Source organism: Rattus rattus, chromosome 13 (genome assembly GCF_011064425.1).
Source record: "Rattus rattus isolate New Zealand chromosome 13, Rrattus_CSIRO_v1, whole genome shotgun sequence".
NCBI classification, from domain to species: Eukaryota; Metazoa; Chordata; class Mammalia; order Rodentia; family Muridae; genus Rattus; species Rattus rattus.
This window is the reverse complement of record NC_046166.1, coordinates 6,236,643-6,264,306: the sequence shown is the minus strand read 5'-3', so window position 1 is coordinate 6,264,306 and position 27,664 is coordinate 6,236,643. Positions and strand designations below refer to the sequence as shown.

General features: G+C 51.2%; 1 protein-coding gene across 1 annotated transcript; it reads right to left on the bottom strand.

Annotated features, from left to right (window-relative positions):
• Positions 1–131: 131 nt before the first annotated feature.
• Tkt (transketolase) lies at positions 132–23,632 on the bottom strand. The gene is made up of 14 exons (XM_032918543.1): positions 23,469–23,632; positions 14,033–14,150; positions 13,054–13,167; positions 12,357–12,454; positions 7,736–7,927; positions 6,580–6,698; positions 5,477–5,670; positions 4,575–4,739; positions 3,799–3,955; positions 3,555–3,685; positions 2,811–2,894; positions 2,608–2,701; positions 1,601–1,723; positions 132–420 (listed from the first exon to the last, which is right to left on the bottom strand). The coding sequence occupies exons 1-14, from the start codon at positions 23,573–23,575 to the stop codon at positions 245–247; spliced, it is 1,872 nt and encodes a 623-aa protein (XP_032774434.1). The 5' UTR covers positions 23,576–23,632; the 3' UTR covers positions 132–244.
• Between the last annotated feature and the right edge of the window lie 4,032 nt (positions 23,633–27,664).

The window sequence follows — 27,664 nt, the reverse complement described above, 5'->3', positions numbered from 1 at the left end:
GCTGAACTGGAGAAGGGGATCCTGGGGGACACCTTAGATCCTGACCCCTCAAACCTAGAGAGCCAGCTCTCTTCCCCTCTCCCTCCCCATACTGGATATGTTCATATCAAAGAAAAAAAAAACAGTCAGGATTAATTTTTTTCTCAAAACATATATTTACCTTTCCACTCGGTACACCCTTGAGCACCTTTGCCAGAACATCCCCGGAATGTGTAGTTCACCCACCCGGCATCCCATGTCCTTCCTAGCCCTTGGTGACAAGGCCCTTCACAGCTTGCACAATGGCGTCTTTGTCAATACCAAACATCTTCAGCAGCTCAGCTGGCTTCCCACTTCGTGGTACTTGGCTGACTGCCAGGCGAGTGACCGTGACTCCAGGTTCGCCCACTACGGCAGCAGATACCGCCTCGCCTATGCCACCTGAGCAGAGGAAAGTCAGAGAGGTCTTAGTCCTGAGCCAGAGATGGCAGAGACCACACAACTGCAGGTGCACCACCACCCTTGCCAGAGCAGACATCACTAATCAATCAGGATTCTCATTACTTATTCTAATCAAATGTGCACTCTCATTTTGTCATTTTTTTTCTTTTGACATAGCCCAGGATGGCCCCAAACTTACCCTGTAGTCTAGGACAACCTTGAACTTCTGATTCTTTCTACCTCCTGGGTGTTGGGATAATAGGCATAGGCCCCTTGACTGATTTTATGCAGCAGCATGCTGGGGATTGAACCTAGGACTTCATGCACACTCTACCACTGGAGCCCTACATCATAGTTTGTAGCTTTGACTGGCCTAGAACTCCCTGGGTGGATAGATCACGGTGGTCTTGAATTCAGATTCACCTATCTTCACGTCCTGAGTCCTAGGATTTAAAGGGATGTTGCCTCAACACTTAGCTTTATGTAATTGAAAACAAAGGGTTTTTGTTTTTTTTTTAAATGTGTACCAATGTTTTGCCTGCACGTCTGTGAACCACATGCTTGCCCCAGGCCCTCAGAGGCAGGAAGAGGACACTGGGGAGCTATAGATGGTTGTGAACTGCTGTGTGGGTGCTAGGGATTGAACAGGGGTCTCTGGAAGAATGCCAAGTCCTTCCTGCCCCTTCAGTTAATGCTTCGAACACTTCTTTATTTAGTGTGTGTGCGCACCATGTATGTATGGTACAGGGGGTGGTCAGCTTGACTCCCACAAGTTGTGCACTTCCCCTTAGAGTCTCAGCTCATCTCTTCCTCAGAGGTTTCTGTAAAAATGGGATGTACCCTAGAGGACTCGGACACTCAGACACTCAACCTTGCTTTTCCTGTTTGCTCTGCCCAGACATCTACTTTACCTCCTTATCTAATTAAGGCCCAGGAGCTCAGCTGTAGTTAGAAAACCCAGAGCCTTCACAGCACAGCTGAGACCTGGGCTCCTCTGAGGCTTTAGGCTTTGGCTTAGGGACTCAGCTAACTCATGGATGCTGGCTGCTCCACCCCATGAGCCCCTGCCAGTGCCGTGAGTGGCAAAGGCGGACTGTCCTCGGAGGAATTTAAAGCCAGTCCGCCGCTTGGCTCCCCGGCCGCTCATCTTCCCTAGCTGGTTGGGCGCAGCTCCAGTTACCTTCATAGTAGTGGTCCTCCACGGTGAGGATCCTGCCTTTGGTTGCTCTGGCACAGTCAAGAATGAGCTTTTTGTCCAGGGGCTTGATGGTGAAGGGGTCCAGTACACGGACGCCGATCTTCTCTGTGAGGGAGACCAGAGCACAGCTAAAAGAAAGGCTGGGTGCTGGGCTTTCCCCTGTGGTAGAACTGCAGTGACCCCTTATCCTGACCAGGGTGTCTCGGGCCTAGGAAGAACTATTCTCTGGGGCAAGCCTTCACTTTATCTAGCATTTGGGAGACAGGGGTCAGCTGTGTGCCCTGTGGACTGACTGTTAGAGCAGAATATGGGGGCTCCGATCCCCCTATGCCTTTGAAGATAAAGGGAAGACTGATCTAGCGGGAAGGTTTTTGGGGTAACAGGGAGAAGAGCTGTAGCCAGAGCGACCTTCTCAGAAGAAAAGCTAGCTTACCACACCAGCCGCCTAGATGCTCTGCCCGGGTGGGGTTTTCTTGACTTCTCGGGCTTGTTCTGCTACAGCCTCAGTCCTGCTCGCCCCCACACGGCACAGGCCACTCCGAGGCCACCTAACCAAGCAACTACCCTTTGCTTTTTGTCCAGGGGCTTTGGTGAAGGGGTGCTCAGAAGCTTGGGATGTGATATGTCTGGTGATCTTACAGAGAGGAGGAGGAGGTTGATACTTGGTCCCTACCACATCACTAGCTGACATTATAATAGTAACAGTGTGAACGTCGAGGCACACCTAAGGCCTCGGGCCGGTCATAAAGGGTAAGTACCAGGTTACACATGGGGAAACTGAGACACGCAGATGGTGAATAACTCATTTAACTAGCGCCCAGCCGAGCTGAGATTTCAGTTTCCCTGGCAGGCTCCAAGGCCTCTGATCTGATATACTGGGATAATAGGGTGGCTTCAGTTATCGCTATCAGCCTTAACTAGAGATTCTGGGTAACCTGGGCCGTGTAGGCCGTGCTCAGGCTGGGACCTTCCTGGTCTCTGTTTCTTACCTTTCTTCAACATCTCTGCAGCAGCCAGAGCCTCGTGCAGAGTTACACCAGCCCCGATCACCGTCACTTGGTCATCCTTGCTCTTCAGGACCACCTAAGGGTGACAAGGTAGGACAGTGAGTGGCCAGAACAGGTTCTAAAAGTAGGAGAAGCGACAGGGTGGGTGGCTCTCTTGGGTTCTCTCATGCATGCAGGGCACTCACCTTGGCTTGGCCAACCTGGAAATCCTCGTTGTTGCTATAGATAATGGCATTTTCTGGGCGGCTGGTCCGAATGAAGCAGATGCCCTGAGATTGGAATAGATAAACTGAGAAACAGGACAGATCTTAGACCGGCACGGGTGGCACTTTCTAGAGGGCCACTCGCTCTTCCTAGATACAAGCCCCTTCCAGCCATCAGCCAGTTATAAACTTGGGCACGGTCATCCTGTCCCGGGTGCTAGAGCAGAGACGTGGGGCTTGTTCTCTGTAGATGGCCCCTCTGAACACACAAGAAGCACCACAGCTTGGCTAATCTCAGACTGGAAGCAACTTCTAGAAGGTGGACTGGCCTGGCTTCCCGGTGGGGCTATTCCCCAGAATGCCCCAGCAAGGCTGGCCCTGGCTCTCAGGTGAGACACAGGAAACTAACTCTATATGCCAGTCTGTGGCAGAGCAGTTATTGCCCCGGAATACGAGACTCCATTTACTGTTCTTCTTCTCAAGGAGGGCAAACAGCACCGGTGGCTAAACCGGCAGAGCGCTCATCAACTGGCCATGTCTGCCATGATGCAATAGGAACGGTATGTTTTCTTCTTCTCAGTCTTGATTCTTTAAGGTATACAGACATCAGAGACACGGCCAGAAAACGCCTTCCTAGGAAGCAGGTAACCAGCTGTACCTTGTGCTGGCCTCCTCTTTTGCCTCTGTGGAAGGGATAGCTTCCAAAAGAGCAGCCACGTGACTAACCTTTGTATTGGCTGCTAATTCCACTGCCTTCTCTGTGGCAACTCCATCACTTGGGTAAAAGACGGTGGACATAGGGACCGACCGAAACATGGCCAGGTCTTCCAGGGCCATCTGCGAGGGCCCGTCTTCCCCTGGAGTGTGGAAAAGAAGCTGGTGATTGGCTCCCTGGGTCCAACGTGCCCTCCCACATTCACTGGCTCAAGGCAAGAAAGGTTACCAGTGCCAGCGCCAGGTCTCAACTCACCAATGGACACGCCGCAATGGGAGCCACAGAGGTTGATGTTGCTCTCGGAGATGGCGGCCATGCGGATCTGGTCGAAGGCGCGTGTGAAGAAGGCCGCAAAAGTGCTGCAGAAGGGCACTGTCCTGTCACGTGTGGCACAGCCCACAGCAATGCTCACCTGAGGGCAGGGGGAGCCAGGTCAGCCCTAAAGAACAGGGAGCCCAGAGCCCTCCCGAGGCCATGTGGGGGAAGAGATCCCAGCATGCAAACTCGAGAGGCCCCTGTGTACCCGCGACCCTGCCATCCGTTTCCCAACCCCGAGCTCCTCTGACTTGAAATAATCATTTCAAAGCTCTTAATTCAGTTTCCTTTGACATCAGGTATGGTGCAATCTGTACCCTCAGCACTTGGGGCAGACGAGGGTCAGGAATTCAAACTAGCCTTAGCTACATATTGAAATCTGGGGCATCCTGGGCCACATGAGAGCCCATCTTTTTAGAAAAAATAGACTCTATAGATAGACCAGCAGGTCCCCTTTACTACGAATATCTGTCCTACGTACAAGCTCCTCCCGTGTGTAACTATCCCTTAGGAATAATCATCCCCAAAAGTGGCTACCCAAGGTCAAAGGGGGTCCTAGCTACTCTTGTGATTTTCTCTCAGCTGACCCACGGCTATCACCTGGCACTGCCAACATGGCTGCCCGAGGGAGAAAGAGGGCTTCAGCCTGCTGCTACCCTGTCACGGCAGTGCCACGGCTGTGCTGTCTGTGTTCCTCAGCCTACCCAGGTACCCACCATGTTCTGCTCAGCGATGTAGCACTCGATGAAGCGGTCTGGATGCTCCTTTTTGAAGAGCTCTGAGAAGGTGGAATTTTTGGTGTCTCCATCCAGGGCGATGATGCGGTCACTGGCGTGGCCCAGCTTGGCAAGGGCCAATCCATAGGCTTTCCGGGTGGCTATCTGTGGGGAGAAACAAGGACTCTGAGTACCACCGAGGCATGTACAGGGTTGGGGTCTAGAGTTTTGTCTGACTCTTGGGGGATTCTGAAGCTTTTGAGGGATGATAAAAATAGGAACATGGGAGCAGCACGTGCTTGTAACTCCGGCACCAGAGAGGCAAAGGCCAGAGTACTTGAACTTAAGGCTAGCTTGGACTTCACAGTGAAACTTGGTGTCAAGAAACGGAAAACACTGGGGTTGGGGATTAAGCTCATTGGTAGAGGGTTTGCCTAGCAAGCGAAAAGCCCGGGGTTCGACCCCCAGCTCGGAAAAAAAAAAAAAAAAAAAAAAAAAAAGAAACGGAAAACACAAAAAGAGAAACAGAAAACAAGGCCCGTAACACTTAGAACTGCCCATACATGGGAAGACAAGGGCCTGAGTCAGAAAGTTCACGATGAGTTTCTCAAGGAAAAGCCTCGGATCGAGACAGCTCTGCCTAGCTTTTTCCAGACTATGAAGCAGTCCTGAACTCTGCAATCATTTCCACTAGGAGCTTACTGTGCAACCTTAGGTAAGTCCCCTGGCCTCTCTGAGCCTCTACAGCCACATAACTCCCCAGTCAGGGAGCAGACAAGGAGCCCGAACTCCCCTCTTTGCCACACTCATTCTCATAGCCCCCCAGAAGGCTCATCTGTGGGAGACCAAAGAACCAGGCCCAACCCAGTTCCAGCCAGTTCACAAAAGAGCCATCTGGGCACCTTGTCTCCCACTTTGTAGTTGGGCGGGGTAGGCATTCGGATGTTGGCAATGTCCACGGAAGGGGCATCCTCCTGAGGGGGCGTGGCGAGGATCTTCTTTTTGCTCTGAACCTGGCTGTAAATCTCCTGGATAATCTGCTCAGCCATGTTTTTGGGGAGGGGCTTCCCGTGCCACGCCTCCTTGTCTTCGATCCCTGTGGGACAGAAGACAGGTCAGGTTAGAATGTCCACAGAGGAAAATTAGGGCAATGGTGGTGTCACAGAAAGGGACTTCTGGACACCACTCAGGGAAATGGCTCGGATGAATAGGAGGAGGAGGAGGAACCATGTGTGGGCAGATGTGTGTCCCCTTTGCCACTGACCCCGCAGGCCCTGGCCTCCGTCTCCACAGCCCATGCTTACAAGTCTGCTGGAGATCTCAGACTCAGTTTGGGGGGTCGGGGGATCGCCGTCAGAAGACAAAACTGAAGACCAGAGAAGGTCAGGCTTGGAAGCAGGCGCCCTTACCCACCACACCATCTTACCAGCTCTTTCTTCCTCTTCGAAACATAGTCTCACATAGCCCAGGTTAGCCTAAAACTTACTAAGTAGCTGAGGGGTCACCTTGTCCTTCTCTTCTGTCCCCACCATCAAGGTGCTGGGACAGAGGCATAGAAACCATATATTCCTGGTCCTATCTTCTGTCTTTTTTTTAACCACCTTTTGAACTAGGGTGAGGGTTCTCATTGTCTCTGACCCCTTATACTCTGATTTTTCCATCTCAAAGGAGACAAGGGTTAAACAAGACCATGGGATCTGGAGTCCACCCCTGGCATTGCGCAGGGTGCCTGCTTCACGATTGAGCAGAGAGCCTTCGTCTAGAGACTGGTGAAGGCCTCTGTCACACATCCCTCCATTGCACTGCTTCTTTGGGGGTAGAATGAGGGTCTTCCCAGGAGCCCCTGGGCTCTACGGGGCATGCTACACTGCAACCCAGGGCAGAGGGCCAGAGCGGGCAGGGACCCTCCATTAAGTGACACCCTACACTAAGACCAGTCACTTTAGGGAACAGCGAAAGGCAGGCATTTTTCCAGGCTCAAGGTTGGGGAGGCTCACACACAGACCTGTGATCCCGCGGCCCTTGAAGGTCTTGGCAATGATGGCTGTTGGTTGGTGCTTGGCCTGACCAAAGGCCTTGCACAGCTCCTCCACGCTGTGCCCATCCACGATGATGGCGTGCCAGCTGGGGACAGAGGTAGCACAGGGTAAGGGGCAGCCAGGGGCCAGAGTACCCTGGAAAGCCCTCGGGAAAGATGTGGTCCAGCATCTGGGAGCTCGCTTGCGTGCCGGCCATGGCCAAACTCCAGCTGGAAAGCCTAAGACGCTACTGTTTCCAATCTAGATGGACTTCCTTTCCCCACATTGTGCTGCGTCCTTTGGTTACTTTTAATTTCCCTCCTTCCAAGCAGTCCAAAGCTTGGCTCATGCGGGGTCTTTTTTGTCCTGATCCACTCATTTCCTTCTGAGAGCCACTTTGTAGGCAATGTTTGGAACCCGCCTGTTATTAGATTCACAGAATGCTCGACTCAGTGTTTATGTGGAGGGCACACCTGACCTCCACAGAAGCTGCAAGCTTTTATATTCAATCACGTGATCTACCACGTGGCAAGAAACTGGGACAGCACTGTGGACCCGAACATCTCACTGCCGGTTGAAGACTGAAGCCAAGGACTTGTACGGGCAAGGAAAGAACTGTAGCACTGAGCTAGGCCTTTTAGGCATATTAATAAAGACTGTATATACCTAGCTCAGTGAAGCATTAGCACTTGCCAAATACATGAGGTCCCAGTCCCTCCCTCAGCAAAACACACAGTGACACACAGACACCAACAGTCACAGGTCTCGAGATGCTCACCCAGACCCTCATGTCCTGTTCCTTTGAGTCCCCCTCTGTCGGTGTGGCACCTCAGAGCCACCGAGGCTGGCACTTGCTTTCCTACTTTGCAACACTTGGTTCTGAGTTCACTGCCAGTGAAAAGCTCGGTGGGACGCTCAGAAAGCCTGACGCCATGTCTCTAGGAGGCCTGTCCCTACCTCCAGGCTGGCTGGGGCTGCCAAGCACATGAGGTCCCCGTCCCATCCTCACGCCCAACTTTGCCTCATGCCCTTTAGTCTCACTGAGCCTGTGTACAACCGGGTCTAGGCGGTAAGCTGTGCACCCACGTGAAAGAACCCTTGCCTTAGAGCAGCCCTTCTCAGGCCACAGCCGCTCACACGTACCCAAAGGCCTCACAGCGCTTCTGGTAGACGTCCACTTGGTGCTGCAGCGGGGCTGGGTCGCTCTGGCCCAGACGGTTGATGTCAAAAATGGCAACGAGGTTGTCCAGCTTGTAAATTCCAGCGAAGGCCATGGCCTCCCAGACGGAGCCCTCGGACACCTCCCCGTCTCCCAGCATGCAATAGACTCGGTAGCTGTGGACAAAAGGCAGGCTGTAGGGCTGGTCCCTCTCCTCCCAGGGGTGTAAAGCCTTCAACACCACCTTTCCCAGAAAACCTATCGGGCAGAGGTGCAGACGGCCGCCTGTGAGTATGGAGAGTGGAAAACGGGGACACGGGAGGGTCAACGGCATCACTGGGATCCTAATGCCCAGCCCACACCTCACCAATCAGAATCAGGGTTGGGGCTGTTGGGCCAAGAGGAAACCAAGGAAGAGTGGTTCAATGGGCTTGAGGCTAGCCCTCCAGCGGGGACACGATGGATGGGACCTTGGCTCAGCACAGGGACCAGGTGCCTCATGGGTAGGCTCTCTTGAAGTCCCAGGACTTGTCCTGGGCCTTTCTCCAGGGGGCTTCCTCTCAACACAGGCAAGTGTGGTCTTCTCAAAGCAGAGTGGCAAGGTGAGAGGGTGAAATCAGGATACAGCACGCAGAGAACAGAAGTTTCCTTGGCCCCCCAGGGGAGGGTGGGGTGAAGAGGGGTGGGGATGGAGGCAGGGAACTGGTTCAGAGACTCAGGAGCCCCAGAAGAGGTGAGGATCTGGAGGTAAGGTAGAGGTGTCATGGCTGATGCCCTGAACTGAGTGACCTTCTTGAGAGGAACTCCCCAGATCCAGAGACCCGGAAAACATTCCACAGTCAAAGGACCTGTCTGAAGGCCTCACGTCTGACTGTATCCTGGACTGGCAGGCAGATCCTTGCTATATAGAAATACGAGCAGGAGGAGGGGGTCATAGGATGGGGGTGGGGTACCCCTTGACCTTGCCTAGTATTGTCCAGCTGTGTGGCTCCGCCGGGCCAGGCTCACAGAGGACACAGATACCCCCGACTCCTGAGAAAGGCCCTCAAACTGACTGCAGGCCCAGTGCCAGGCAGCCAGGGCTGTCAGCATGACTCAGCACTCCCACAGGCCCAGGCCAGAGTTCCTTTCCTGCTTCCTGCCTGGGGCTTCTCCTGAAAGCTGTTTATTACATGGAGCCGCTGGTTACCCTGGCCAGGAGGGCCCATATGTCAGACACATGCCTTTTTGGAACTTGGTTTTCCTATGGTGCCTTTTCTCTCCCTGCAGGTTACCAGGGGCCTTAACACCCCAAAGGAGCACTGGCCGGACGCAGCAGCTCCCCAAAGGATCTTCATGACAGAGAGGACAGAGAGGCAGGCATACGGGGATCCTGACCTCCAGAAAGGGCTTCTTGGGGGGCTGAATAGCTGTGTCACATGCTCGACACCAATCCAGAGAGCCAGACAGGAGCCAGGAGAGTTACAGCATAGTCTCTTCTGTCAAGATCAGAGGCAAGGCTGGTCCCATAGGGTCAAAAGACTAAGGTGAGGAGGGGACCCTAAGGTCCTGAGATGCTAGGATTGAGTCTGTGATTAGATGTGGGTGTCGAGAGGCCTGGGTTAACCCTAGCTGGAGATGACTGACTGGTCAAGAGTTAGGGATTGGTATTATAGAATGGATCATTTGAATACAGGTATTAGTGTCGCTGCCTGGAGACTGTTAATTAAAAGGGCACCCAGTCAGGGTTCGAAAAATTCAAAGATGTTTGGGCTGGGGAACAACTCAGTGGAAGAATTGTTAACTTACTATAATGAAGGCCTTCACTTAAAAAATCAAACATATGAGATGTGCTTAAAAACCTACAGACCTAGGCCAGCCAAAAACCAAAGCAGTTTCAGGTAGAGGTGCCCGCCTGATGTGTGCGATTCGGTTCTTGTTGTGAAGACAGGGCCTCGCTCTGTAGCCTTGACTCACCCGCTTTACAGCCTGAACAGAGGGACTGAAGCCATGCACTGTCCAGCAGGAAGGCTTAATGGTAACCGTGATGAACTCCAGCTACTCTACTCTCCAGAGAGCAGAAACAAAAGCCCTACTAGATTAGAGGAGAAACTAAACAACAAGTAAGGGTCGGGTCTGCACGGGCGAACTCATGAGCTTGGATAAGAACTTTCTGGAAACCACATTGCACGTCCAACAGAAGGCAGGCAAAAGGACACATGTTTACAGGACATGATACAGTCACTAAGACAGGGCTTGCTCATTTAACACTGAGACAATGATAGTCTCGTGATAGACTGTTAGGATGTTCTGGGCTCAGTGGGTAATGGTACCCAATGCCTCATCACCCTTTAGTTATCTTCTGACCGACACACCTTGCCTCAGATGCTGTGCACATCTGCCTTGTGGGGGTGCGGGGAGGGGAGGGGCAGGAGAGAGGGGGCAGCGCTTTAAAGAGCAGGATGTGAACTTAAATTTGTAAACCTTCTTATGAAGACTTGGTGTGCAAGAAATATATTATTAGAGGAATTAAACTAGGGAAAGGGTTAAGAAAAGAAACAGGCAGGATGGTCCGAAATTCAAGGTTGGCCACAGCAACTTAGCAAAATATAGATAAATAATAAAATAAAGTGCCAAAGTCATACGCTGCATTTCTTTCTCTCTTTTTAAATCGCTGCTCTCTGTGCTGAACTGACAATACCTGCATGGGGCCCGTTGTCTTCTGGGAGACCTTGAATTTTAAATCATGTTTTTCATTGAATATCGCTCTAGTTTTTTTTGGAAGTGCTACTAAACTTAGTATGTTTTATTCTTATAAATAAGAATGTTAGCTATGCAAATTATAGATCGTGAAGACGGTTAGAAATATGTTCAAGGGGGCTGGAGAGATGGCTCAGTAGTTAGGAGCACCGACTGCTCGTCCAGAGGTCCTGAGTTCAAATCCCAGCAACCACATGGTGGCTCACAACCATCTGTAATGAGATCTGATGCCTTCTTCTGGTGGGTCTGAAGACAGCTACAGTGTGCTCATATAATGAATAAATAAATCTTAAAAAAAGAAATAGGTTTTAAGTATTGTCACTTTGAAAACCCTGGGACAATGATTTATAAACTGTCCTTGAATCTCAAAGAGTAACACACCAGGAATTTGAAGACACTGAGAAACTTTGCTGTTGTTATTGTTGAAGAATAAATGATCTTAAAAAACAAAATAAAACAAAACTTTTAAAAGAGCTTGCAGGACGACTATGGCCGTAACCCACTCAGTTCTGTCAGCATGCTACCGCTGGGTGCCTGGCTGTGCCTGATAATCTCTTGGTGTTCTAACGATCTGAGTCCCTCACCCTCTGGGTACTGTCTGAGGGCCCAGGTCTCAGCCAGCTCTGGCTCTAAGCCAACACAGCCCCTGGGAACCCACTGAAGCCCTTCTCGCTACACTGGCTTGTTCTATTATGTTGAGGTCAGGAAATGATCCTTCACGGGGAATTATTTCAAGCAACTGTAGGGAATAATTAACTCACATCTATGGTTCTAGGCCAGATAAAATATTCTTAAGAATACACCTCATTCTCTGAGACGCCTCACCTCAGAGTGAGTCACTTCTGGGTGGGGCTACACTAGCCCTAAAGCTCAGGTGGGAACTGCTGCGATGGCTGTCATCCCAATGACCCTGGACTGAGAGGTTGGGTCTCGGAAGGATTAGGGCTCTCCTAGAGACTGACTTGGAATTCCCCTCCCCTGAGGAACTTCCTTCAAACAGTAGATGCTCTCCAGCGTGTGGGGAGAACAGTCAAGTTTCTTGTAGCCACCTGTCCTCAGGGGGGACCTGGCTGTGGCCACTCTTCTGCAGGGTTAGCCTTGGGGAAGTGGAATGTGCCTGGCTATAGGCCAGTCCCCTCCAGTCTTCCTAGGAAGCTCTTTGCCCACGGGGCCCCTGGGGACTGTGGGTATGCCTTCTGGGACTGACACTCAGGGCGAGACCAGAGGATCTATGTGAGTATTCTCCCTAGTTACTTCTTCCTCACGCCTCTCTCATCTCACAGGGGCTTATCTAGCTGAAAATTAGCACTCAGTCTTCCTCCCACATACTCTGCTTCCTAGACACAACCTGTCCACAGCAGATCAGTGGCTGGAATCTGTCCCGAGGGCACTGGGAGTTCTTCAAACAGCCTGGTGCTAGAAGAGCTAAACCGACCTAGCAGGGTGTGGGTACAGCCTGCAGTCTCTTTCTTTACTAGTCAATGGGAGGTGACCCAAGGACCCTGGAGCCCTCTGGAACACAATTTAATCCTCTTCTAACGCAAAGTCCAGGCCAAGCTTCCTGGTGCCCAGTCAGACGTGGGGGTGGGGTGGCAGGCTCCACCAACACTTCCAGGCACTAGACCGAGTGTGTGGTAGCACCGGGGAGCAAATGTGGCCTGGTAGTCAGACCCCGGGGCAGGTCCCTTCTGTCCTCTGAGTCTCATCTGTCTCATCTGAAAAGGCGCTGCCTGTGCCACCATCTCTTGGGCTTTGAGAGCAGAAGGAATTTATTTTACTTAGCCCCTATCACGTAAGAAGAGCAGCAATGTGTGTGGGGCTTAGCCTGAGCCATTGAGGATCCCCCTCAAAGGGCACAGGGGTTACCTGGCTTTGTCGAAGTATTTGCCTGTGTATGCCATCCCGCACGCAGCTCCCAGCCCCTGGCCCAGGGAGCCAGTGGCCACATCGGTGAAGGCTTGTTTCTGTCATAAGAGAGATCCAGTTATTCATGGGCCCAGTAAAGAGCTGTTTGTTTCCAACTTACACCCCCACACACCATGGCAGTCAGGGCAGCATCCCCACCCAGAGCCAGTGAGTGAGCCCTCTTCCCTGCACAAGGCCCTTCTTATTCACACGACCAAGTCGCTACGGGGGTGGGTTCAATTCCAAACCCTGTCCTCTAGTGAACTATCTGACCTCAGGGTAGAAACAAAACCTCTCTGAGCCTTAATGGCCTCATGTATAAACACGGCTTACCATGTAAGGTAGCTAGAGGTGAGTAATAGAGATAAAATAATATCACAGATAATAGAGAGTGCCCGGCCCCAGTGACTTCATCACTGTGCCAGCGATATGCTAGCTACCAACGTGGCCCTGAGGTGCAAACTGCTTCCTTCCCTAGGTGCCTTTCGCTACCACCTTGTCACTGCCTCTCTAGGGACCTCTCCTCTTCACACAACGTGCTCCCCATCCCTCACTTTCCCTCCTCATCAGAGTTGGCTTCTCTGCCTCACTCCTCTCCCTCGTGGAGGGCAGGAAGATGAGGCAGAGGTCCAGGAGGCTGCCCGTCGGGGGGACTTACCGGGACAGGATGCCCATCCAAGTCAGAGCTGATTTTCCTCAAGTTCAGCAGCTCTGCCTCGGGCAGGAAGCCAGCTTCAGCCCAGACTGCATATAAGATGGGAGCTGCATGGCCCTGTGGGTGGGGGAGGTGCACAAGGAGGGGGTCACAGGCAGAGCTGCTGGGATCGTTCCCACTGCATAGGGTGCTTGGGGCCTGGCTGAGCAGGCCAACCAGGGTATCTGTTTCAGATGAGGAAGCCAGAGAAGGCTTCTCCCCTTTCATTCCTCTCCAGACTCTTGGTTTTCAGCCCAAAGTTCCCACAGCTAAAAGTGGGTAGGCGCCATGACAGGTGCAGGGGGCACAGCCGTGCAGCTGCGCTGGCCCAAACCCCAGCAGGCAGCCGCCACCCTCACCCTTGTTTCTGGCATGGAACATACTTGGACAGACTTTTAAGCCCTACAGCCTGCCTCGGGGAGCCAGAGGCTGTTGAGCCAGGCCAGAGGACAGGTGGAATTGGGGGCAATTGTGGTATGGTTTGTGGTTTGGATTTTTACCAGAAGAGGCAAGGCAGGGTGTCGGCAACTCTCAAGGCGCAGCGGGGTGTCGCTCACACGGTGAGCAGACTTTGGTCCCCAGAATGCTGGCACAGCAGAGGGACTCAGGCAGGATCCAGACCTTCTGACCTGGACTGAGTGCTGCCTGTTAAGCGTCAAAAACTGAGCACACACCCAGCACAAGCACAGGTCCTGCTGCTGCCCCATACCCCACTTTGAAGACTCTTTCGGGCTACCTGAGAGCAGTCCATTAATTTTAGAAATTGGTTCCTTAGCTCAATTAACCAGAACGGCACAAGGCATGAAGGAGTAGGACCAGCAGGTGGGCAGGAATGGGCTGAGGCTTACACTGAACAGGTGGGTCTCCTCCAAAGCCACTCACCATTCCAGGGTCCTCACAGGACCCAGGCCCAGGTAGATGTGGCAGGCAGCAGGGCTCTTACCTTGGAGAGCACAAAGCGATCATTGTGAGGGTTTCGGGGATCCAGGGCCTTGTAGCGCATGGTATGGAAAAACAGGACAGCCATGATCTCGGCAGCGCTGCAGCATGATGTGGGGTGTCTGTGGCCAAGGAGAGAAGACAGGTATGAGTATCATGGCCCGAGACTCTGACCTACAACACCCACTCTGGCATGTGTCAGAGGCCTGGGGATGCCTGTTGTAAGGAGACTCACACGGGTCTGGCCCATCAGAGCCAGGGACTCCCACTCCTTAGAAACATGGTATGGGTTGAGGAGGCTACTGTTGATGGCTTAGGCTCTGGAGTGACTAATGGGTCCCAGGGACTGCCATGCCTTCCAGAGTACCCAGTGTGAGGGTGGAGCTTAGTCCCTACCTAGGAGTTCCTAGAGGGATGATAAGTGACCAAGGAGCCCACCCAAAGAGACTGCCCAGAGTTCACCTGCTTATGAGAAGCCTTCTGCCCAGCACAGGGTCCCCAGGGGCTAAGGGCAGAGGGATAAGGGGAGGTCTGTAAACCCGAAACATCGGACATTAGTTTTCTGGTTGTGTTTTGAATGGACACTCTGAAAGCTAGCACTCAGAGCCATGCAACACACAAGCTCGTATCGTAAAGGTAAAAACCCTTCCGCCTGGTGGACAAGAGCCGAGGTGGGGCTGGCCAAGGCAAGAACCTGCCCTTCCAGTTCTGGAGTGGTAGGGTCTCTATTTTAGTCTCGTTTTAATAGCTGAATGGTTTCAGAACGTGCGAGGATTATATCCTAGAGGCCAGATTAGTTCAGGTCTCACAGGATCACTTGATTAACCTGGTCCCTACCCTGGGAACGGGGCCAGAGGCTGCAGCTCCTGGCTTACTCCGGAGTCTGCCTAGCCATACTCTATTACGGTCAGCCTCCCCCACATGCAGCTCAGCTCGGCCCTGATGTTGTTGTTCCAGACGATTCACACTAAAACATGCCGATACGAAGCCCAAGGGCACATGCAGCCTTGGGCGGGAGTCACCACAGCAGCTTCCTCCCCTCGGGGGCTCCCCATCAGGTCAGGGGTAAATTGCTCTCAGCAAAGACAAGTTAGTAAAGGAGTCCAGACCGGCCCATGCTGGTTTAGTTCCCAACACACAGTAGCCTCATACTTAACCATCTCTATGAGCTCCTGGTCATGGGGGAAAAGACACTACACCTGAAAAGAGGGAGGTGAGGACACGTGAACGAGAGAGAAAGTCTTGCCTGTGTCACAGGGAGCCTAGCCCCCGGCTCCCAGCACCAACCTCACTTGCACAACACCCAGACCAACTGCCCGCCCGCCTCTGACTACAGCGTCGTTCCTACGATGTCTCAGCAGCTAAGAGCTCATACTTCTCTTCCACAAGTGTCAAGGTCTGGTCCCAGCTGCTTGTAACCCCACCTTCTGGCCCCCATGGGTACCTACAGGCGTATGCATACACCCATACACAGACACACAGCTGAAATCTTTAAAAAAAAAAATGAGTGTAATAAAAATTTGAGGCGGGGATGAGGAACCTTACAGCAGTTGTGAGGAAACTCCAGTCGGGAAGGAAGTGCCCAGCAAGATAGGGGTGGGACTCCGCCTACTGACCCCAGGGTGACATTCTTGCATGGCCATAACTAAGAGGAAACTATGGCACAGCGAAGTCTGTGGCAGAGGAATGCCCAGGCTCACACGGAGGACGCAAGGAGGGAGAGATCTTGTTAACAAGAGGAACGAATCATTGATTTAAGCTTTCTTTATTAGGCCCCAAGGAGGAGACCTGCACCACATCTGGCCCCTGATGCAGCCTTCACACCCAGTAAGCTACCCTATGTGCCTTCTGAGTGGGAATACAGGCTGCACATGGGACCTGTGACTTACTCATCCCCACCCCCACCGCTCAGCTTCTTTGTTTCTGAATGTGGGTGCTGTGAAGAGGTGCTTGGGTAATCCAGCGAAAGCCAGTGAAAGAGTTGGTTGGCCACTGCCAAACCTCTCGGGCCTTCAACTACTCACCTATAGGCCAGGACCCTGGTTCACCCGAGTCACTCCATGCAGGAGAAAAGAATGAGCCAAAAGGGCTGGAGAGATGGCTCAGGGGTTAAGAGCACTGACTGCTCTTCCAGAGGTCCTGAGTTCAATTCCCAGCAACCACATGGTGGCTCACGACCATCTGCAGTGGGGTCCGATGCCCTCTTCTGGTGTGTCTGAGGACAGCGACAGTGGTACTCGCATACATAAAATAAATCTTGGAAGAAAGAAAAAAGAACAAGCCAGAGATTGGGAGAAGATGCTGTAACTGTGTGGTGCTGAGCAAGGAGGAGACACAGCCACTCTGAAGCCCAACTTTTTAGACCATCCCTGGGGCCAGACGCCTAGGGACCTGTGGCTTCAAGGACTGAATTCTCCTTGCAGTCCAGGCTGCCTGAGCCAGACGCCGCTGTATGGAGTCCACATGAAGATATAGGCGGAGCAGAGGTGGAGGTCCTTACCCTGCTGCCTGCTCTTTGTGCTGCACAGAAATTACAAACAGGCTCGGCTGCTTGTTTAAAAACGCTGCCTTGGCCCAAGGGGCCTTTTACTGTCTCACTCAAGCTGACGAAGTACAACCGGGCTGAGGTGTACGTCTGTGCATGCCTGTAGGAGCCTCGGTGGTCTTTCCTCAGGCACTGTGCACCTTAGTTGATTTTCGAGACAAACCGCAGAGTCCCATGATGCACCTGTCTCTGCCTCACCTGCATGGAATCCTGAGCGTACACCAGGCCCAGCTTCTTCACACGGGTTCTGAGGGCTCTCAGGTCCTAATGCTTATAGGGTATGAGCTAACACTTCAGCCCGGAAAAAAAGATTAAAAATAAAACAGGGGCTAGAGATGGCTCAGAGGTTGAGAGCACTGATGACTCTTCCAAAGGATCCAGGTTCAATTCCCAGCACCCATGATGGAGGTGGACGACCGTCTGCAACTCCAGTACCAGGGGATCCAGCGCCCTCCTCTGGCCTTTGCCATCACTGCATGCAAAACGTCCATACACATAAGATAAAGAAAACCCTCAGAAATCCATGAAACAGTAAGCCGGTATTTAATATATGGAACGAGAGCCAAGAGCTAGTTCTCTCTAAATCATTATTATTTGCAGAGACAGTGTTGGGGACTGGAGCCAAGGCTGCTGAGAAAGACGAGCCCTCTAATAGCACCCCACACTTCTAGCCCCAAAGCTACCTCACAGGGGTGGTGAAGCAGTTGGAAGACTGAAAATCTAGCCACCTTTTGTCTGTCAGTCTGTGTCTGCTTCCCTTTTAGATTTTAAGACAGGGTTTCTCTGTGTAACTCTGCTGTCAAACTAGTTCTGTAGACCAGGCTGGTTTTGAACTCAGAGATCTGCCTGTCTCTGCCTCCCAAGTGCTGGGATTAAAGGCGTGTGCCACCACTGCCCAGCACTGTTGTTGTTTTAAATAGAACTCAAGGTACACTGAGTATACGGCAAGTATTCTGAGGTGCCTGATGGAAATAGATTTGAAGACACATGACATTCTGGGGAAATACAGTTTACCCAAACTTGTTCAAGAAGGCGAAAACCTGAGCACTTAGCTGCACAGAAGGAACACGCGGAAAGGCAAATTCTCCACAACCCAGCGAGCCAATGTATAGCAACATAAACAGGAATGCAATCATATGTTCCAAATGTGCTCCAAGGAACAGACAGGAATGCTCCCACAGACTGGAGGAGTGAAATACAGAGGAGTACCATGCAGCAGTAGCGATGCGTGACTTACCCTTTCCAGACCCAACATCGTCACCTCACTAACACAGCGTGAAAAAAGGTCTATCAGAGATAGGACAGAGAAGACCACATTCTCTGTGAACATAAACACTTGTAACGTATGCATTTACATAAAGACAGAATGAAGGTGCATTCAGGGTGTCTTGTGGGATAACAGGAGATAAGGAAAGATAAGGGGACAGACAAAGCAGTCACCTCCCTCTTTATCACCTCCCATCTTGATTCTTGAGACAGGGTCTCTCCCTAACTGCAGCTCACTAACTGGCTAGACAGGGTGGCCAGTGAGCTCCTGGGGTTCTCCTAACAGCACTGGTATTACAGGTATTGTGTAGCCACACTAACCACCCTAACGTGGGTGCTAGGGATCTGACCTCAGGTCCCCACGCTTGCATAAAGCAATTTTGTATCTCCCTCCCCACTGTATATTTTGTAAGGTGGGTGTGGTGGTGCACACCTGTAATCTTAGCACTTTCAAGGCAAAGGCAAGAATGAATCCAAGGACAGCCTGCTCCTCTATAGAGCGAGCTCCAGGCCAGCCAGGGTTATAGAGCAAGACCTTGTTTCTCAATAAGTTCAGGGTGTCAGATGGACGTCCCTCAGACACTGAGCTGATTCCCACCCAGAACGAACCTAACCCTGGACCTCAAACCATTTCTTAGGATCTTCGTCCCACTTCACCTCTTCTGAGTCAGCTTAAGTTAATGGTTACATGGATGCAAACACAGACCAAGTCTTAAAGACTTCGCCTTCCGAGGCTGGGACTGTCAGGGTCCTCGGAAGCCAGGTGACCTGTACCTGCCTTCAGCAGAGCTAGGACAAAGCAGGATGGTAAGAGAGACTCATGAATGAATGTGACGTACAAGGATGGTGAGCTATAGGAAGGAAGAAAGGAAGGAAGCAAGCATGAAAAGTCATGCTACGGGGTTGGGGATTTAGCTCAGTGGTAGAGTGCTTGCCTAGGAAGCGCAAGGCCCTGGGTTCGGTCCCCAGCTCCGAAAAAAAGAACCAAAAAAAAAAAAAAAAAAGTCATGCTACCACATGGACAGCCGACCATTGTGCAAGGAGCCAGACCCAAAAGCCCTCATTCTGTCCAATTACATTATGATAAAATATCCAGAAGAATTAAATTTACAGAGACAGAAATCTGACTCAGTGTGGGATGAGAAGGAAACCGCGGTTGGGTAAGAGAGATCTTTAGGAGGCGGGAAATGTCTTAAAGTTAGGAGTGATAAGTTCGCTAATTTTGATAACTATGTAGATTAGCTAAGAGTGCAATTCAGTGGCAGAGTACTTGCCTGGTCCACTCTCTAGTACCACAGAAACATTGTGAGCCAAAAGTGTACATTTAAAACCTTTCATTCTGCAAAGTGCCCCTCCACCGAGCTGTTACAGATCTGTCTGCAGAAGGACAACAGTATTCAGAAAGCCCAGTGGTGACGTTCTCAGGAGTCAGTCTGTACTTCCTAGACAAGTTGTACCGCCTGCACCAGTCACGCTCTTCACCCACCCATGGAGGCGGAGCAAGAGACCCCAGTGTGAGCTCTGCTCTACCCCACCTCTGGGTACAAGGGCACCCTACCTAAAAACCCCAGCTTTGTTTAGGTCCCTAGCCTTAGAGATGTCCTGGATACTGAGAGAAGAGAACTGCTCTTGATTCTGCAGGACCAGGCTCTGGAGACACTGGGCCAAGTCTAGGAGCCAGCCAGCTTGAGTTCACAGGAAGCCATGAGGTCATCTCCAGCAGACACTAGTGTAGGGCCCACCCTTTGTTCCTAGCCTTAAGGGAATACTGGCCGTTAGCTCTGCTGACTCAGAGGTTACCCAGGCAAAGAGCCTAGTAGTCCAAGAGCCGCCAGGTGTCTTCACCCTGAATTGAGAAACGCTGCTGCTGCTGCTGCTGCTGGGGCAATCTCAACCGCTTTGCTCTTGCCTCAGTCAGATAGGCAGGGGCAGGAGTCGGAAGGCCCCAGGCAGCCTGAAATTAGAAGTTGACCCTTGGAGGCCCTTTTCCGCTTGAAGAGGCTGATTCCACACAGGGGCTAGAGTCCTGAGAGAGCCCTCTACACAGCTGGTCAGAATGTTCCTGAATGCTAGAACTGGAGGAATAACCATGTCCTGCAGACCCAGGGCCTGCTCACTCTGAACCCTCAGCTTTACTTGGAAGGGGCTGGATTTGAAAGCTGCGGTTTGGACGCAGTTTGTATGTTTCCCGTTGGAAGTTTGGTCCTGAGCGTAGAGGTGGTGTGGAGCGGAACCCTGGAGAAGGTCCTTAGGTGAACTAGGGCTATACTTTCTGGAGGTACTGTAGTTTGTGAGATGCTGCCCCCCACCCTGGTCTCCAACTTCCTCTTTAACTGTGTATCTTCCTCTCACACATATTCCCACCATGAGCCTCACCCATATGCTGTTTGAACTTTCTCCATCTAAAACTGTAAGTTTAAACAACAATAACCAACCAAAAACAAACAACAATACCAACAGACCTTAACAACCTTGTCTTGAGGCTGGAGTGTAGACTTAGGGGATTAAAATTACTTTTTGCTCTTGTTAGGGACCTAGGTCCCATTCCTAGCACTCACATGATAGTTCACAACCATCCATAATTCTAGTTCCGGGGGTTCAACGTCCTCTTCTGACTTTCGCAGGTACCAGGCATGTACATGTGCACATACATACATGCAGGCAAAACACTCATACACATAAAGAAATCTAAGAACAACGACGAATCCAACCAAAATAAACAAATTAAAAAAAAAAAACAAAAAAAACAAAAACCATTTTCTTTGGAGGTTGGGTGTGTGTGACACGTCTTTAATCCCAGCCCTTGGGAGGCAAAGGCAGGCAGACCTCTGTGAGCTCAAAAATCACCCTGGTCTACAAAGCGACTTCAGGGATAGCCAGGGTACACAGAGAAACCTTATCTTCAGAAGTCAAAAACCAAAAAAGAACAACAACAACAAAAAAAACCTCCCCAAAACAAACAAAAAAAAAACAACACTTTTTTTTTTCCTAGTAGTTAGACTGCCTCATGTATCCTGTTATAGTAATGGGGGAAGAAAAAAAAAGATGGAGAAATGGAAGTTCTGAGAAAGTTAGGATCTTTCTGACATGTACAGCTGCTGTTCGGAGCAGAGATAGGCTAGACTTATCTCCTGTTTTCATAAGCCAGGTCTGGATCTACCCTCGCCTCCCAGGTACTCGCCCCAAAGCCTAAGGGACTAGCTGAAAACACAGACTACTTCCCCTTTAAATGAGGCCTGACTTTGGTACCTCCTCAGATGACACTTGCCTCCATTTGACTAACACAGCCTAGGTCTGCAAGGTGAGGGCAACCTGGCCACTCCTGACAAGGTCACTGGAGTTTCTTTGAGAAAGCTTGGACCCTTGCCACAGCTGCCTCTGCATGCAGAAAAAGATGACCGGGGAGAGTCTGACCCGTGCATGTGCTGTCCACCCAGCTCCCCACACAGAGGCCAGCGTACTTGCTCTCTTTGGCCTGGTGAAGTCAGCATTGTAGGCAGTGCTGATGACATAATAAAGGAAGGCTGTCCAGTCAGGACTTCTTGCCATCCTGAAACCATCATCCAAATCGTCCCAAAAGACAGGACATACTGATTGGGTGGCCAGTTCAGCTGTCTGCAACTGACTAGGTCAGAACTTCAGAGCCGAGCCTGCCTTCACTCGATGAGTTCCCTCACTGTAGTGAGCCCCCAAATAAACGTTCAGGAGCCAAAATACACTCACGTCTCAGATCTTCCCCAAATATTTTCTGTACACCACACACTCTTTGCACACACACGTTTCAAAATCATTCATGTGACAGGGGTTGAGGAGCAATGTTACTTCCTTCTGAAAAACAAGAGTTCTCCAAGTAGTATTTTTCTGCAAGGAAAACCGATACCGTAACAAGCAAGCAACAAGCTCATATTTTGCACACCCACCTCTTCCCTTTGCACACAGATACTCTCAGAGTTCAATGAATGCCTAAGGCTACAATGTAAACATGAATGTAACTCTGTAGCCACTCTCAACCTTCTTCCCCCTGGAGACCACCCCTGCTTTGGAAGTAAGTCGGGTAGAGTTGTAAATGTTACTTAGTTTCTTTCCAACTGAACTTGACTTTCCCTGCGCCTTCAGCCTGATGCAGCCCATGTGCCCAAGAGGACTTTCTGTAGGCCAGCCCGGTAACAGGCAGTACTAACTAAATAGCCACTGATTACCAGTCTGGGGAAATCAACTTAGCATACTATACTTCAGTGTCTCCGTGTGTAAACTGATTATCAGAATGCAAATCAAGGATGCTAATTCACCCAGGAATAGCCACTTAGCTTCTCCCTTATCCTGAAAAAGTCTACACGGGTATTAAAATGCTCAGCTGCACAGACACCAGTCAGTCAACCTCTCCGCCTCTCTGACTAACTTCAGACCTGGAGGGAGATGTAGGGGCTAGTAAAGAACAAGCAATAAAGGAAATGGATGTGAAGACCTACTCTGCGCTAAGATAGGGAGAGGACAGTGTTGAAAGGACTTCAAATCTCTAATTGGGCAGGGAACACCGTACATCACAGGCAGCTATCTAAAACCAAGACAGATAACAGGTCCAAAGTATGCATGGGAAGTTGGGTGGCCAACGGCTCCCAGTTCAAATCTTCTAAGGACATTCCGTCTTAAAAGCACAAGGGGACCCACAGTAAGTAAGTAGGAAACCATGGTAAAAGACTGGAGAGAGGCACTCCTTTAATAATATGTTCTGTATGGAACTGGCCAGAATCCAGAATCCTGGTCTTTGTTCTAAGCTCACAGCTTGGCTGGATTCCTGAAAACTCCCTCCCCGGTCCCCCAAACCATCCCAAGAAGCCCGCATTTTTCTGTGTCAGGTCTTACACCAGGCCCGATGGAGACCTCAGAATTTCTTGAAACCACCCAGTGTGCAAACACCGTTACCCAAGAACTTCCCATTCCGCGTGGGCCTCGCCCCTTCCTTCTACGAGCTTTGCAAACCCCCTTCTCCCCAGACCCACACTCCAACCTCCTGCCTCGGGTCTCATCTTAGACTCTCTCGTTGTTGCATCCTCAAGTCATCTCCCTACCCCCACCCTGAGTCTCCAGCAGCTCCGAGATCCAAAGCAGGACCCCAGCCCACAGATAGGAGAGGCAGAAAGTGTCGAGGAACGGAGCGTGGTTAGAGATGCAGAGAAGGGTGGGCCCCCAGTCTCCTGCAAAATGGTGGCCTCTACATATACTCTCTGTTTACACTGCAAGGGCTGAAATCCCAGCTCTTGCTGTGACCTTGGCCAACTAATATAAACCCGGAACCTCAGTTTCCCTGTCTGCAAACCAGAGGAACCAACTGGCTGGTGGAGAGGGCTGGAGCCCACACGTGCGCAGGTTCTCCCGCCAGCAGTCATGGTGGCCTCCCGGCTGCAGCCTCAGAGCGAGGAGGCGCACCCGGGTGCAGCGGGAGCCGGGAAGCCCGGGCCGGCTGGAGGCGCTCGCGAGACCGAGGCCCACGCGGCCGAACTCGGCCGCTCCGGAGCAGCGGAAGGCTCCGCCATCTGACCGCGCCCTCGTGGCGACATCGTGCTAAGCGACACGGAGCCAGCGAGGCCGCGGGACCCGGCTCCCCGCCCCGCCAGAAGCGCGCGCTCACCCCGAGCCTGCCGCGGTGGTGGCCTGGATGGAGCTGATGCGCAGGCGATTGGCTGTGTCCTTCAGGGCCTGGAGCTTCTGCTGATCTGGCTTATGGTAACCCTCCATGGCGCGGTCGGGCGAGGACGTGGACGCTGAGGACAGAGACACAGAGCCAGAGGAGGCTCAGGAAGCGACCGGCAGTGACCGAGGCCGGGTGCTGCGGGCGGGCGCGTTAAGACACCTTAGGACCCGCCCATGGGGGCGGATCAGGAGTGGGGCGGGACACAGAGTCACCCCAGGCCGACGAGTGGCCTGTGGCCACGCCCCGCATTTAGTGGACACTTAGAAGCCGCCAGGCACAATGCTCTTTTGGAAATAACCACACACACTAACAGTTGCAACAAAGTAACTTCGCCACTATTCCAAGTTCTAAGCGTGGCTCAGCGTTCGGCGGCTGACTTAGGTAGGACTGAGAAGAGAGATACTCATCGATAATTGCACTTTTCTAAGGAAAAGGTGGAGACTTGGCAAGGTCAGATAGAGATTACAGGGCTGGTGGGTAGCGCTGCAACGGACTATCCCCAGTCCAAAAAGATCCCAGGTCTGTACAGGGCATGAGAATGAATATACACGGCCTGAAACGGTAATCCTGAGAAGTTACTAGGTGCAGGCTGGTCTCAGACTACTAGGGCCTAAGACAACAGTGGATTCAGAGAGATTACTGGGTTTGCCTCTAGGTCTGTAGGGACAGGAGCCCCTACTGCTCTTACCAGACCTGGTGGAGCTGAGAGGAAGGGAAAGCGTTTGCCTTCACGGTCTCACTGGATCTGTCTCACTGGATCTGTCTCACTGGATCCATGACATTCACTCTAGTCAATTCTGTTTCCGGAGGAGGAAGTTGCATTTTACAGAGAGGATATAAAAGCAACCCTGTGAATGGGTGCTGGGCAGAGGCAAAGGAAGGCCCCTGTGCAGCCCTGTTCCAGGTTCTCTCTGTGTCCTCCGCATAGCTCAAACTCAGAGTCATGGGACAATGGGCCCTGTGCAAGTGAGCACCCCTCCCCCAGGCACTGCCTGTCTGGCCTTTTTTCCAGGTGTCCCAGTGAGACTGCCAGTGTGCTGAGTATAGCTCCTGGCTTCTGCTGGCCCTGCCCAAAGAGGTTGGCCCTCCTGGTGCCCGTCTGCCAAGGGCTGGACCTGGGACCGGAGTGATGTGGCCTCAGAGTGTTCCACTATCACAGCCTTGGCAAATGAAACCTCTGTCCTCTGCTCACCAACAGGTCAAGGAGGCAAACCTTGAAAACCCTTGGGCCTTCCAACCCCATGACCCTGAGGGCAGAGATTTTTAGCCCAGTTCTCCATTTCTTTCCATTAGTCCCTGTCTAATGGGACTGCTACTGCTACTGCTACTGCTACTGCTACTGCTACTGCTACTGCTACTGCTACTGCTACTGCTTACTGCTACTACTTCTTCTTTTTCTTCTTCTTCTTCTTCTTCTTCTTCTTCTTCTTCTTCTTCTTCTTCTTCTTCTTCTTCTTCTTCTTCTTCTTCCTCTTCACAGTAGAAAATTATGATCTATTTGGGAATGGAAAATAAACTAGAGAGGTATATGTTTTTATTTCTGAATGTTTATTTCTGTATATCTAAATGTTTTTTATTATATAATAGTTACATTTATCTCTTCCTTTTCCTCCCTCTAATCCCTTCCATATATCCATCTTTGATCTCTTTCAACCCTACACAAAGATCTATAGTAACTAGAGAATCCTGAGAGTGGGAGAAGTAGTCTTCTCCCAGAAAGAGCACACCAAGAAGTTATCCAATAACAAATGGTTAACCTTGAAAACATACATACCAGTAACGTTCTACTATACATATATTTGCATGTGATTAGCTGTAATGAAAAAAATGCTAACTTCATGTACATTTTCATGTACCTAGTGAAAACGTTCCTAACTCTTTTTGGCCACCATAGGCTTCTGAAATCTTGTTTTATCCTGGGATTCCACATTAATTGGGCTCAGTTCACCCTGGATTTCAGCCATATTTCAGTGCCTTTGGTCTTCCCCAAGGTCAGCTTTGGAATCTTGATTCTGGAGGTGCCGACAACATCCTGTTTGTTGGGGGTAGTTCTCCAGTCCAAGAGTCTTTGTTCAATACTTCATAAATCACATTTTACTTGGGAGTAAGACCTTGGGTTCCAACCTGGTTACCAACTCCCTTTTTTTTTCAGCTCTCTTCTTGTTCCCCTGTCCCCCTTACATTCCAGATTTTTTGAGCCTCCTGTTCATATTCCTTGTGGTTGCCAGAGAAAACTCCCGTTGCTTCCTGCCATTGTTCCTCAGTGGTCTCCGTCCACTACTGGAATAAAAGTGAGCACACACACCTTCCAGCCTCTCTCCCACTCTTGTTCCCGTGGCCCCTACCCCATCCATTTCAGCATACCAGTGTCTTGCCTTGCTTTAAGAACATTATGCTCCAAGATGGAGAGATGGCTCAGTTGTTAGGAGTACTTGCTGCTTTTACAGAGGACCCAGGCACGAGAACCTAGATTTAGCCTGGTGTGGTGTATGTGACCTTGAAACCGGAGTGCTGGGGAGACAGAGATGGGTGGACCCATTTGGCTCACTGGCTGCCGGCGAGTCAGGCTGGCCTACTTAGCAAGCTCCAGGTTAATGACCCTATCTCAAAAAAATAAATTCAGAATAGGTGGACAGCACAGGAGGAGTGAGTGATACCTGAGGTTCTCCGGCCTCCACACACATGTATATACATGTGTATGCATACGTGCACTCACAGAAGCACATACGCAACCACACAAAACTCAGCTGGCCCTGGTGGTGTACACTGGCTTCCCAGCATAGGGAAAGCAGAACCAGGAGGACTGAGAGTTTGAGGTCAGCCTGGGCTACATAAGGAGATTTGGCCTCAAAACCCAAAGCCCTCCAAACTCATTCCTACCTAATGGTTTGCCCCTGATGTGAAGGGTCTCATTATATGTAGCCTCAACTGACCTATAATTCACACTGTAGACCAGGCTTGACCTCAAACTCACACAGATTCACTTACCTCTGCATCCAGAGTGCTGGGATTAAAGGTATGTGCTACCAAATATCTTACCTCAGTTCCAGAAGAATAAGAGGATTGGAGCTCTAGCCTCTGGCTCTACCCCTGAAGATGACAGTGACCTCTTGTATACAGTAGGGACTCAATAAATGCCACTGAAATGAGAGTAATACTGTAAAGTGTCTGAGGTAACCCAGCCAGCAAGCTGCATCCAAAGAGAGAGAGATCAGGAAGATGTCTCAGGAAGGAATCTGGCTGCTCCAGCTCATGCCCTCTGCTCTAACCTGTCCACCTTGAGACAAAGGTGCTCTGTCGGAAGGTAGGAAGTGGCACAGATGTCCTGATGCCAGCATCAGGTGACAGCAAAGGGCATGGCAATCTGAGAGTAGAGCTCACTGAAGTGAGCTGTCCCTCATGACCTAAACAGGACTCCCCCACAAAGGGCAGCCATCCTTAGGTGCCAGTGCTTATAACCTAATGCCGTCTCAGCTGCCTCCCGGGACTTCCACAACCACCAGAATGTCCCGGGAGGCTACTAGGGGTGCTGGGAGATGGCATGTAGTGTGGCATTGCTATTGGGATGGTTAGATAGGATATCGCTTGGACAGTGATGGTGACGATGGATCAGAAAGGTTGCCTGGAGTGACGGAATGAGATGTGGACCAACAGGGCTTTGTGTTTACCTCAGCAAGAAATTCTGGCACTGCTCCACCAGGCTGGGTGGGGCAGCCAGTGTGGCAGAATGTTGCACTTGGATCAGAAAAGCTTGACACACACGCACTCTCTCACTCTCCCACTTACTCTCACGTGCTCTTTGTGATGGTTTGACTATGCTTGGCCCAGCGAGTGGCACTATTAGGAGGTGTGGCCTTGTTGGACGAAGTGTGTCACTGTGGGGGTGGGCTTTGAGACCCTCCTCCTAGTCTCGGGGGTGCCAGCCTTTTCCTGTCTGCCTTTAGATCAAGCTGTAGAACTTTGGGTTCCTCCAGCCCCATGCCTGCCTGCCTTGATACTGGTCTGAACCTCTGAACCTGTAAGCCAGCCCCAAATAAGGCTTGCCTTGGTTATGGTGGTTCTTCACAGCAATGGAAACTGTAACTAAGACACTCTTACACACACACACACACACACACACACACACACACACA

What these genes read in the sequence shown, in the direction of transcription:
- Tkt (XM_032918543.1), bottom strand. Translation starts at nt 23,575, where the DNA reads ATGGAGGGTTACCATAAGCCAGATCAGCAGAAGCTCCAGGCCCTGAAG. An exon ending in ACCACCGCGGCAGGCTCGGG is followed by an intron (nt 14,151 to 23,468) that starts GTGAGCGCGCGC and finishes CCTTGGCCACAG; the next exon opens with ACACCCCACATCATGCTGCA. An exon ending in AATTAGCAGCCAATACAAAG is followed by an intron (nt 2,895 to 3,554) that starts GTTAGTCACGTG and finishes TTCCAATCTCAG; the next exon opens with GGCATCTGCTTCATTCGGAC.